This window comes from Gobius niger (genome assembly GCF_951799975.1).
Source record: "Gobius niger genome assembly, chromosome: 9".
Lineage (NCBI taxonomy): Eukaryota > Metazoa > Chordata > Actinopteri > Gobiiformes > Gobiidae > Gobius > Gobius niger.
The window spans coordinates 21,513-34,358 of record NC_136860.1 but is presented as its reverse complement, the minus strand read 5'-3'; the positions used below and the strand labels follow the sequence as shown (position 1 = coordinate 34,358).

General features: G+C 43.4%; 1 protein-coding gene across 1 annotated transcript in view; it reads left to right on the top strand.

Moving 5' to 3' along the window:
* The window catches only part of LOC306968373 (kinesin heavy chain-like), a gene marked incomplete at its 3' end in the record, with an annotated part of 40,864 nt that extends 33,645 nt beyond the window's left edge, over nt 1–7,219 (top strand). The window contains exons 23-27 of the mRNA XM_079563717.1: nt 2,424–2,495; nt 2,678–2,782; nt 6,340–6,562; nt 6,633–6,760; nt 7,214–7,219. Coding sequence (XP_079419843.1) covers nt 2,424–2,495; nt 2,678–2,782; nt 6,340–6,562; nt 6,633–6,760; nt 7,214–7,219 — 534 coding nt within the window. The remainder of the gene's footprint in view (nt 1–2,423; nt 2,496–2,677; nt 2,783–6,339; nt 6,563–6,632; nt 6,761–7,213) is intronic.
* Between the last annotated feature and the right edge of the window lie 5,627 nt (nt 7,220–12,846).

Below are 12,846 nucleotides of genomic sequence, written 5' to 3'. Positions count from 1 at the left end.
GCTAGTGGCTAATGAAGAGGTAATGAAAGGCTAGTGGCTAATGAAGAGGTAATGAAGGGGTAGTGGCTAATGAAGAGGTAATGAAGGGCTAGTGGCTAATGAAGAGGTAATGAAGGGCTAGTGGCTAATGAAGAGGTAATGAAGGGCTAATGGCTAATGAAGAGGTAATGAAGGGCTAGTGGCTAATGAAGAGGTAATGAAGGGCCAGTGGCTAATGAAGAGGTAATGAAGGGCCAGTGGCTAATGAAGAGGTAATGAAGGGCTAGTGGCTAATGAAGAGGTAATGAAGGGCCAGTGGCTAATGAAGAGGTAATGAAGGGCTATTGGCTAATGAAGAGGTAATGAAGGGCCAGTGGCTAATGAAGAGGTAATGAAGGGCCAGTGGCTAATGAAGAGGTAATGAAGGGCTAGTGGCTAATGAAGAGCTAATGAAGGGCTAATGGCTAATGAAGAGGTAATGAAGGGCTAATGGCTAATGAAGAGGTAATGAAAGGCTAGTGGCTAATGAAGAGGTAATGAAGGGCTAGTGGCTAATGAAGAGGTCATGAAGGGCCAGTGGCTAATGAAGAGGTAATGAAGGGCTATTGGCTAATGAAGAGGTAATGAAGGGCTAGTGGCTAATGAAGAGGTAATGAAGGGCTATTGGCTAATGAAGAGGTAATGAAGGGCTAGTGGCTAATGAAGAGGTAATGAAGGGCCAGTGGCTAATGAAGAGGTAATGAAGGGCTATTGGCTAATGAAGAGGTAATGAAAGGCTAGTGGCTAATGAAGAGGTCATGAAGGGCCAGTGGCTAATGAAGAGGTAATGAAGGGCTATTGGCTAATGAAGAGGTAATGAAAGGCTAGTGGCTAATGAAGAGGTAATGAAGGGCTAGTGGCTAATGAAGAGCTAATGAAGGGCTAGTGGCTAATGAAGAGCTAATGAAGGGCTAATGGCTAATGAAGAGGTAATGAAGGGCTAGTGGCTAATGAAGAGGTAATGAAGGGCCAGTGGCTAATGAAGAGGTAATGAAAGGCTAGTGGCTAATGAAGAGGTAATGAAGGGCTATTGGCTAATGAAGAGGTAATGAAAGGCTAGTGGCTAATGAAGAGGTAATGAAGGGCTAGTGGCTAATGAAGAGCTAATGAAGGGCTAATGGCTAATGAAGAGGTAATGAAGGGCTAGTGGCTAATGAAGAGGTAATGAAGGGCTAGTGGCTAATGAAGAGGTAATGAAGGGCTAGTGGCTAATGAAGAGGTAATGAAGGGCCAGTGGCTAATGAAGAGGTAATGAAGGGCCAGTGGCTAATGAAGAGGTAATGAAGGGCTAGTGGCTAATTAAGAGGTAATGAAAGGCTAGTGGCTAATGAAGAGGTAATGAAAGGCTAGTGGCTAATGAAGAGGTAATGAAGGGCTATTGGCTAATGAAGAGGTAATGAAAGGCTAGTGGCTAATGAAGAGCTAATGAAGGGCTAGTGGCTAATGAAGAGCTAATGAAGGGCTAATGGCTAATGAAGAGGTAATGAAGGGCTAGTGGCTAATGAAGAGGTAATGAAGGGCTAGTGGCTAATGAAGAGGTAATGAAGGGCCAGTGGCTAATGAAGAGGTAATGAAGGGCCAGTGGCTAATGAAGAGGTAATGAAGGGCTAGTGGCTAATGAAGAGGTAATGAAGGGCTAGTGGCTAATTAAGAGGTAATGAAAGGCTAGTGGCTAATGAAGAGGTAATGAAAGGCTAGTGGCTAATGAAGAGGTAATGAAAGGCTATTGGCTAATGAAGAGGTAATGAAAGGCTAGTGGCTAATGAAGAGGTAATGAAGGGCCAGTGGCTAATGACGAGCTATTGGCTAGTGAAGAGGCAATGAAGGGCTAGTAGCTAATGAAGAGCTAATGGCTAATGAAGAGGTAATGAAAGGCCAATGGAAAATGAAGAGCTAGTGAAGGGGTAATGGCTAATACAAAGCTAATGAAGAGCCAATGAATGGCTAACAAAGTGCTAACGAAGAGCTAATAATGAGCTGATGATGGCTGTTAGGTTGTTACGCCGCTTTGAAGAGCAACATAACATATTTTAGGGTTAGTACTACAGTGTTTTAAAATGCAAGTTGTATCCAGCTAACAATCATTTTTTACAATTCAAACTTTACTCATTAAGAACAAAGCACAGGTTTAGCACAAAGGGCTTTACAGTTAAATATCTACATAAACATTCTGACCCAGAATCCCCAGTATTTAAAGACATCATGGTAGCATGCTCCTACATCCCACCACCTACAGCCAGCCCTCCTGCACACACTGCAGAAGTAAAAGATAGGCAAGTTACATAAAGTAGGTGACAGTACTACAGTATTCAAGTATCATAGTACTTAAGTATTACCGTACTGCATTATTGAAGTATTACAGTATTCTCTGTGTATTTTGTCCCAATCTGTGACTCCTGTTTTAGGCCAAAGAGCTGCAGACTCTGATGAACCTCCGCAGAAACTTTGTGGACGACTTCAACTCCAGGATTCAAAGTGTGAGAACCAACACTAAACCTGGACTAAACTGGGACTAAACCGGGAGCAAACCCGGACTAAACCTGGACTAAACCTGGACTAAACCTGGACTAAACCTGGACTAAACTGTGACTAAACCGGGTCTAAACCGGGACTAAACTGGGACTAATCCAGGACTATAGTTAAGCCTTTGTCTTTCCAGGTCCAGGAGAGAGATGCTGATGAAGCCGGGGGAAGTCTGGCGCAAAAACAAAGAATTATTTTTCTGGAAAACAATTTGGACCAACTCAGCAAAGTCCACAAGCAGGTACCACTCTACAATCAGCTCTCCAACACTCTACAATCAGCTCTCCAACACTCTACAATCAGCTCTACAATCAGCTCTACAATCAGCTCTACAACACCCTACAATCAGCTCTCCAACACTCTACAATCAGCTCTACAATCAGCTCTACAATCAGCTGTACAACACTCTACAATCAGCTGTACAACACTCTACAATCAGCTGTACAACACTCTACAATCAGCTCTACAATCAGCTCTACAATCAGCTCTACAATCAGCTGTACAACACTCTACAATCAGCTGTACAACACTCTACAATCAGCTCTCCAACACTCTACAATCAGCTCTACAATCAGCTCTACAATCAGCTGTACAACACTCTACAATCAGCTGTACAACACTCTACAATCAGCTCTCCAACACTCTACAATCAGCTCTCCAACACTCTACAGTCAGCTTCATAACACTCTACAATCAGCTGTACAACACTCTACAATCAGCTCTCCAACACTCTACAGTCAGCTTCATAACACTCTACAATCAGCTTCATAACACTCTACAATCAGCTGTACAACACTCTACAATCAGCTGTACAACACTCTACAATCAGCTCTACAATCAGCTCTACAATCAGCTCTACAATCAGCTGTACAACACTCTACAATCAGCTGTACAACACTCTACAATCAGCTCTCCAACACTCTACAATCAGCTCTACAATCAGCTCTACAATCAGCTCTACAATCAGCTCTACAATCAGCTGTACAACACTCTACAATCAGCTGTACAACACTCTACAATCAGCTGTACAACACTCTACAATCAGCTCTCCAACACTCTACAATCAGCTCTACAATCAGCTCTACAATCAGCTCTCCAACACTCTACAATCAGCTCTACAATCAGCTCTACAATCAGCTGTACAACACTCTACAATCAGCTGTACAACACTCTACAATCAGCTCTCCAACACTCTACAATCAGCTCTCCAACACTCTACAGTCAGCTTCATAACACTCTACAATCAGCTGTACAACACTCTACAATCAGCTCTCCAACACTCTACAGTCAGCTTCATAACACTCTACAATCAGCTGTACAACACTCTACAATCAGCTGTACAACACTCTACAATCAGCTCTCCAACACTCTACAGTCAGCTTCATAACACTCTACAATCAGCTGTACAACACTCTACAATCAGCTGTACAACACTCTACAATCAGCTCTCCAACACTCTACAGTCAGCTTCATAACACTCTACAATCAGCTGTACAACACTCTACAATCAGCTGTACAACACTCTACAATCAGCTCTCCAACACTCTACAGTCAGCTTCATAACACTCTACAATCAGCTCTCCAACACTCTACAATCAGCTCTCCAACACTCTACAATCAGCTCTACAATCAGCTCTACAATCAGCTCTACAACACCCTACAATCAGCTCTCCAACACTCTACAATCAGCTCTACAATCAGCTCTACAATCAGCTGTACAACACTCTACAATCAGCTGTACAACACTCTACAGTCAGCTCTACAATCAGCTCTACAATCAGCTCTACAATCAGCTCTACAATCAGCTGTACAACACTCTACAATCAGCTGTACAACACTCTACAATCAGCTCTACAATCAGCTCTACAATCAGCTCTACAATCAGCTGTACAACACTCTACAATCAGCTCTCCAACACTCTACAATCAGCTCTACAATCAGCTCTACAATCAGCTCTACAATCAGCTCTACAATCAGCTGTACAACACTCTACAATCAGCTGTACAACACTCTACAATCAGCTCTCCAACACTCTACAGTCAGCTCTCCAACACTCTACAGTCAGCTTCATAACACTCTACAATCAGCTGTACAACACTCTACAATCAGCTCTCCAACACTCTACAGTCAGCTTCATAACACTCTACAATCAGCTGTACAACACTCTACAATCAGCTCTCCAACACTCTACAATCAGCTCTCCAACACTCTACAGTCAGCTTCATAACACTCTACAGTCAGCTTCATAACACTCTACAATCAGCTGTACAACACTCTACAATCAGCTCTCCAACACTCTACAGTCAGCTTCATAACACTCTACAATCAGCTCTACAACACTCTACAATCAGCTCTCCAACACTCTACAGTCAGCTTCATAACACTCTACAATCAGCTGTACAACACTCTACAATCAGCTCTCCAACACTCTACAGTCAGCTTCATAACACTCTACAATCAGCTGTACAACACTCTACAATCAGCTCTCCAACACTCTACAATCAGCTCTACAACACTCTACAACACTCTACAGTCAGCTGTACGACACTCTACAACACTCTACAATCATCTCTACAATCCAGCCAGGTTTATTGTTGTTTATTGTCGTTAACAGCTGGTGAGGGATAATGCAGACCTCCGCTGTGAGCTGTTATTGTGTTTCTTGTTGTTTATTGTTGTTTATTGTCGTTAACAGCTGGTGAGAGATAACGCAGACCTCCACTGTGAGCTGTTATTGTGTTTCTTGTTGTTTATTGTTGTTTATTGTCGTTAACAGCTGGTGAGGGATAACGCAGACCTCCACTGTGAGCTGTTATTGTGTTTCTTGTTGTTTATTGTTGTTTATTGTCGTTAACAGCTGGTGAGGGATAACGCAGACCTCCACTGTGAGCTGTTATTGTGTTTCTTGTTGTTTATTGTTGTTTATTGTCGTTAACAGCTGGTGAGGGATAATGCAGACCTCCGCTGTGAGCTGTTATTGTGTTTCTTGTTGTTTATTGTTGTTTATTGTCGTTAACAGCTGGTGAGGGATAACGCAGACCTCCGCTGTGAGCTGTTATTGTGTTTCTTGTTGTTTATTGTTGTTTATTGTCGTTAACAGCTGGTGAGGGATAACGCAGACCTCCACTGTGAGCTGTTATTGTGTTTCTTGTTGTTTATTGTTGTTTATTGTCGTTAACAGCTGGTGAGGGATAACGCAGACCTCCGCTGTGAGCTGTTATTGTGTTTCTTGTTGTTTATTGTTGTTTATTGTTGTTTATTGTCGTTAACAGCTGGTGAGGGATAACGCAGACCTCCGCTGTGAGCTGTTATTGTGTTTCTTGTTGTTTATTGTTGTTTATTGTTGTTTATTGTCGTTAACAGCTGGTGAGGGATAACGCAGACCTCCGCTGTGAGCTGTTATTGTGTTTCTTGTTGTTTATTGTTGTTTATTGTCGTTAACAGCTGGTGAGGGATAACGCAGACCTCCACTGTGAGCTGTTATTGTGTTTCTTGTTGTTTATTGTTGTTTATTGTCGTTAACAGCTGGTGAGGGATAACGCAGACCTCCGCTGTGAGCTGTTATTGTGTTTCTTGTTGTTTATTGTTGTTTATTGTTGTTTATTGTCGTTAACAGCTGGTGAGGGATAACGCAGACCTCCGCTGTGAGCTGTTATTGTGTTTCTTGTTGTTTATTGTTGTTTATTGTTGTTTATTGTCGTTAACAGCTGGTGAGGGATAACGCAGACCTCCGCTGTGAGCTGTTATTGTGTTTCTTGTTGTTTATTGTTGTTTATTGTTGTTTATTGTCGTTAACAGCTGGTGAGGGATAACGCAGACCTCCGCTGTGAGCTGCCGAAGTTGGAGAAGCGGCTCCGCGCGGCGTCCGAGCGCGTGCAGCTGCTGCAAAAGGCTCTGAACGAAGCCAAGATGGCCGCTATCCGTGACAAGAAGAACTACAAACATGAAGTGGAGCGCTGCAGACAGGAAGTGGAGCGCATCAAAGACGCCATGAGGCAAAGGAGCCACTATGCGCAGATCGGTAAATTTGTGATCCTTGTCCTCTGCTCTCATTCATCCACCTAAAACTGATCACTCTGTGTTTCCCAAAGCTAAGCCAATCAGAGCGGGCCGCCAGCAGCCGCCTGTCAGAGGCAGCATCCGAGGGGGCGTGGCCAGCATCAGAGCTGGCGTTGCCAGTGCACCAGGGGGCGGAGCCAGTCCTCGTCACAGAAGCAAGGTCTGAGTTATGAGGTTAGACCTGACCTTTATGCTGCGTTCAGACGATTGTCATTACTAAACATGATCAGAGCAGTTTAGACACAGTGGCGCCCCCTAGTGGAGAGACTAATGAGAAAAAAACATAACAAACCTCTACATCTGTGTCACAGCCGTCGTATAACCGCATAATGTCGAAGGTTCTGAATTAAATTTGCTGAAGAAACGCTCATATAACATTAGCATCTTATTAGGGAAGTGTTCAATCAATCAATCAATCAATCAATCAATCAATCAATCAATCAATCAATCAATCAATCAATCAATCAATCAATCAATCAAATCAATCAATCAATGGTTTTGTACAACCGAAAATCACAACAGCCTCAGTCGCCCCAGTCGCCCTGAACGCAGCATTAGAGCAGTTTCCATCAAGACTTCTGTGCTTAATGTGAATCTTTGTTTTGTTCAACAGAACTAAAGCCATTTGCGCCAAAGCTGCGCCTCTTCACCACATCCCACCTTAAAACAGCCAAGTTTAAAACAACAGCCCAGTTTAAAACAACAGCCCAGTTTAAAACAACAGCCCACCTTAAAACAGCCAAGTTTAAAACAACACTCCACCTGAAAACAACAGCCAAGTTTAAAACAACAGCCCAGTTTAAAACAACAGCCCAGTTTAAAACAACAGCCCACCTTAAAACAGCCAAGTTTAAAACAACACTCCACCTGAAAACAACAGCCCACCTTAAAACAACCGCCCACCTTAAAACAACAATAATGTTTGTTTTAAAAACAAAAACAAAGAGACAGAATAATGACATTATAAACATTGATGTCAGTGAGATCAGTTTAAACTATTTCTTTGTGAAATATCTGAAGAACTTCCTTTGGCTTTTCAGGTTTGACGAATAAATTAGCCACAATCTGATTAATTTCAATGCGCGAGAGCTTCAAACAAAACTGTAATTTTAAAGATGAGACTGTGGTTTGTGAAGGGAAGAAACACTGCTCTACGGGACCAAAAGCACATGAAGAGGTCTCATGCTTTGGGCATAGGCGACCTCTACAGAAGCCGCCAAAATGCACAGTCACATATAGATTATTTATGTTTCATGTTTGGTACAAATGTCATTATTTAAACTGTAGCTAGGACATGGCCGTAGTAATACGTTGAAACAAATGGCAGTTCTCGTCCGAACACATGAGCCATATGTATTTGACCATGTGACAGTGAAATGGGAATGAATGGAGGAAACAATGCTAATACGGCTAAACAACATGACGTTTCAAAGGAATTACATGATCCTGACTGAGATACGAGACTCAGAAGGAATAAACCAGTCACAAATAATGGGCCTCATTCATGAACATCTTAAGAAACTTCTTTAAATACAGTCTTACGGAGGCAGTGTCAGGAAACTGCGCCAGATTCACGACACGTTCCTAAGTAGGGAAAATCCTTCGCAACAGTGTTTTCAAGTTTGTGAATCCCAACTTGGAAGCGCAAAGGGTTAGTGTGAGGACTACTTAGTATGTCACCACCTCTGATTCACCATATAAGGACAAAAAGGAGTGGTGTGCAGAAAATGAATAACCAAACACGAATCCAAGGCTAATAAACAAAACCCCAAACTTATCGTCGCCACACGCTCAAGGACTCAACCCAACCTTTGGGCGAATTAGCTCTCATGACAAATGATATAACCTGTAAATCTGTGACGGGGCGCCAGTAGTTGCCTCGTCACTCTCGGTCCCCGCGCGCCTCTTCCTCTCCCCTCTCCTGGGAGAGTGTTGGCGCTGGGAGCGCTCGGGCGCGCTCTCGCTCCAAGACTGATTCCCCGCAGGCCGCGCACGCATCCCGCGGTCATGCGCCATACAAACTGTCCCTCCGTAAAACACTGGTTTTCCCGGCTGTAGCGCACGAGGGTGCACACTCGTGCCTGCATGCCGCATCATTTTCTCACCTGCTCCTGCTGTCCCGTCAGTCCGGTCGCCGCGGGTAGTGTGGCCAAACAGAGGCACTTCCTGGGCCGCGTCATGTAGCCCGTGGTGGCGCGCTGGGGCCAACCACGTGACCCGGGCTGGTCCATTTTGGTTGTTTGTAATGGTTTTGTGATTTCTTGTGTTTGTATGTGAGTTTCTGTTGGCCTTTGTAAAGAACGTTATTTTCATTAGAGTGGTGTGAATATTTTGTGTTATTTTCTTTGTTTTTGTGTCTCCCTGTGTAATTGTTTAATAACCCCCTCCAATTAGTGTTGGTCTGCCCGGAGGAGGGGCTGGGGGGTATTAAAGGGGAGCATTTGGGCTCTGTTGTTGGTTGGAGTCTGGAGCTGGCTGTGGTCTGAGGCCTTGAATTCGTAAGATTTTGGTTTCTTTTTGTAAATACATCTTTTCCTTGCTGCACTAAAAACAAAAAGGTGGATCTAAAGTTTCGGCCTTTGCCATCATTTTTTCTGTGGGAGTACGAACCCGTGACAAAATCACAAAAGGATTTTCCTCCCTAATCCCTTAAATAGATGCGGTGGCAACACAACACTCTGCCCACTTAGCTCCACGAGCAAAGTGCAGGCCTCGGGGGCCTCGGGGGCAAAAGGAATGAGTAAAAAGACAGACATTCAGACATTTAAAAACCTTCAACAGTGTCTTAAATTGCATCCTAAATCTGACTAAAGCCAGTGCCGGACACAGGAGTTCTGTGCTCAGTTATGTTCCCCGTGAGCAAACGTGCTGCTGCGTTTGGAACTAACGGCAGGCGACGGATGGAACTTTGATCAAACCTACAGTACAAGAAGTGACAATGATCAAGGCCACACATAATAAAAGCATGAATGACACGCTCCAGGTCGGCATGAGGCAAACGCAGCTGAAAAAGGAAGTTTTGGGTTAGGGTTAGAACTTAGACAGAACTTATTTGTGTTTAAATGAACCATCCAAAACAACCCTAAGATTCCTAGCAGACTCGTGGCATTATTTGCTCAAAGGTCCCAGAGCAGTGACGTCACATGACTTTTCAAAAACGATTTCAGTGTTAGTCATTTAGCTTTAGACAATTTTGAGCCATCCAGCCCTTCCCTTCTTGTAAACAAGCAAACAAAAGTTGAACATTGTCTATGCCTGACTTCAAAGGCACATGATTTAATTTACATACATGACTGAGAATGTTGGGTCCCGTGATCCTGAACAGAACTGGAGATGTTTTTTATGCGTACGAGTCCTCCAGACTGTTCTTAGGATCAGTTCTGACAGAGGAACATTTTCAGCTGCGAACAAGTTTTGTGAATGCCAAAAATCTTCCTGAGAAGGCCTTAAGAACACATTTGTTTGTAAAAAAGAGTTGTGAACATTCGTGAATGAGGTCCATTAAGTGGCTCTGCCATGTCAACAAACGCCATGTCCTATCTTGAATTGTATTAAATATCTGGTTTGGTAGTTCTGAAGTCACTCGTCTGTGAAATGTACGGACGCCCCTGAAGGCAGCGTCAGACTCTGGAGCTGTCAGTGTTAGCGTCGAGTGTTCAGTGTTAGCGTCGAGTCTTCAGTGTTGACAAAGTGAATGTATTATAAGTGCTTTAACTAGTGATTTATTGTAAAAATGTCTGTGTTGTGAGTGTATAGTTAGATGGTTCAATAAAGTTTATGGCCTGAACCTCCCACTGCACGGTCCGGCTGTGGGGGCGGGGCCTTGGGCTGTAGTGAACTGAAGTGCATTTTCACAAGTGTTATTCGTAAACCTGTGTGTGTTGTGTTGTTCACTGCGGTGCATTCAAGGACCAGACAAGTTTACAATGATGTGTTCAGGGACTGTTATTCTTCATCTGTTGCTTTGATTTTGTACGTCTGTATTTCAAATAAAATTTTCTCTCCATATTTGTCTATGCTTCTTTTTTGTTAGTCCTTGTTATTTAAAGGAGAAAGCAGAATTGTAGTAATAGTTTCATGTAATTAAATGTAGTGACCCTGACTGACTGGTCTGCTCACCAAAAGGTTCCTGTTTAAAGGGAAGTGTCTCTGCTCCCTTTAAAGGGAAGCGTCTCTGCTCCCTTTAAAGGGAAGTGTCTCTGCTCCATGTAAAGTACATGTGACCAGTTAGACCCATTTAAAAAAAAAAACACACTTAACACAATTACATTCAAGATTCATGTTAAAACGTTGCCTGATTTCTTCGGTACAAGACTATTTTCAGCGTGAACTTAGACCAGAGATCTGGTGGGGCTGAAGAGGGGATTACAATAGGAATAAAGAGGGGATTTCTAGGGTTAGGGTTAGGGTTAGGTGTTTGAAAAGGGACCCATCTCTGGTATGAGACCGGTTTTGCACGGGCCATTCCCCTGTCATGGTAGCCCCTAGTCCCGGAGGCATTCCGGTCCGCCCTCCTTCGATATTGGACACGAGTCCAGCCGGACTCGGCCATTTTGGCACCTTTATTGGTGTGTTTATGGCCAAAATTCTGCCTGGCCAGGCGAGTACGATTTATGGTTTTATTAATTAATTTATTATGAATTTATGTATTTATTTAATAATGTATTTATTTAATAATGATGTATTTATTTATTTATGAATAATGTATTATTTATTATTAAGGTATTATTTATTTAGAAGCAAAATGAAATAATATTTATGAAATGAAAAAACAAAAGAGGGAAAAACAAAATAGAAATGGCGTGCTTGTGCGCGACGTTTCGACTGAGATCAGTCTTCTTCAGGCTTCAGCACGCTCTAAAATATGGTGGGGTTAAAGGCAGCAGTCTTGCAGTCAGGTGTTGTGCACATGTGGAGAGTCTGTCGAGAAATGAGAGAGGAGTGCAGCTGCAGGGCCTTATATAGGCCGCATGCTCCGCCCTCTGGAAGACGCGGAGAGGGTATCAGACAGACAGATTAGTCAATTGTAGTCCTATAGTATCTGTAGTAGCTGTCACAGTCAACAAATGAACTATTTATAATCCGTGTACCTTTCGATCATTAGTTATTCCGTTTCAAAATAAAATCAGAAAAACAACATTTCCATTTGTTTTTTTGTTTTTTTCCCTTTCTAAACTTGAATTAGAAAAAGAAATCTTGTATACGTCAATGTCAATGTGTTTGTTTTAGTTCTAGTTGTTTTTAATTCCCCTCCAAAATTATGACGTTACTATTATTTCGTTTTATTATTGTTTGCGACACCGGAAGTGAGGAGAGACCTCAGCTCAGAGCCGCTCCTACACTTGTTTGGAAAGTTTTATGCAGATACTTTTTAAAAATTTGGCAACACATGCAGAGATCAGAGATGATTTATATCACCACGGAGGGAAGGGTTGCTCAGAAATATCCGTGAGGAGATTCTGCTTGGAAAACAACTTTAAAAAGCTGGGCAGACACTGTGCGTCTCTGTCATGCAGTGGACAGGGGGCTACGAGCCACGAAGAGCTGCTCACGACGAACGTACGAGTGAAAATCGCACGGTCACAAGGTTTTCAAACATGTTGTTTGCGAGTCGTGCGGTCCTGGCCCTGTGGCAGCGACACTGAAGCCGGCAGAAAGCAGCGCGAACACGGGGAAATGCAGCTGCAGGCGCCGGGAGGAGAGGACACATGCGTTATCAGTCCCGTCGCCAGACGTCAGTCTTAAGGGGGGCATATGAAATCCACGGGGGGCACATTTACTATTAAATACATATTTTTCACATGGTATTCACGGAGCCCTGGCGCACACTGATCATTACATTAAACATAATCAACAGCAAATATGACCAGACCAACTACAGCTGTAACATGAGTCCTCGTGGCGGAAATCAGTATGATGCAGGTGGCGTTTCTCTGAGCTGAGCCTCCTCATCAACACATCCTTCTACTCAGACTTGAATTCATGAGAGTGAGGTCCTTTTCAAAAGCAGCTGAATGAGCTGGGCCTTGCGTCTGTGCAGATACTGCGCCGATGCAACGAAAACACGTTTCTGAGTGTGGAAAACGACCGGACTCTGAGGCTGTAGAACGAGCGCCTGTACCCCCACACTCCCCCCCACACTCCCCCCCACACCTCCACCCCACCGTTTTTGGACCCTGAATATGGCTCGGTCAGTGCTGTGGCCGCGTCCACTTTTCAGTCTCTCTCAGCCTTCACTAAAGCTCC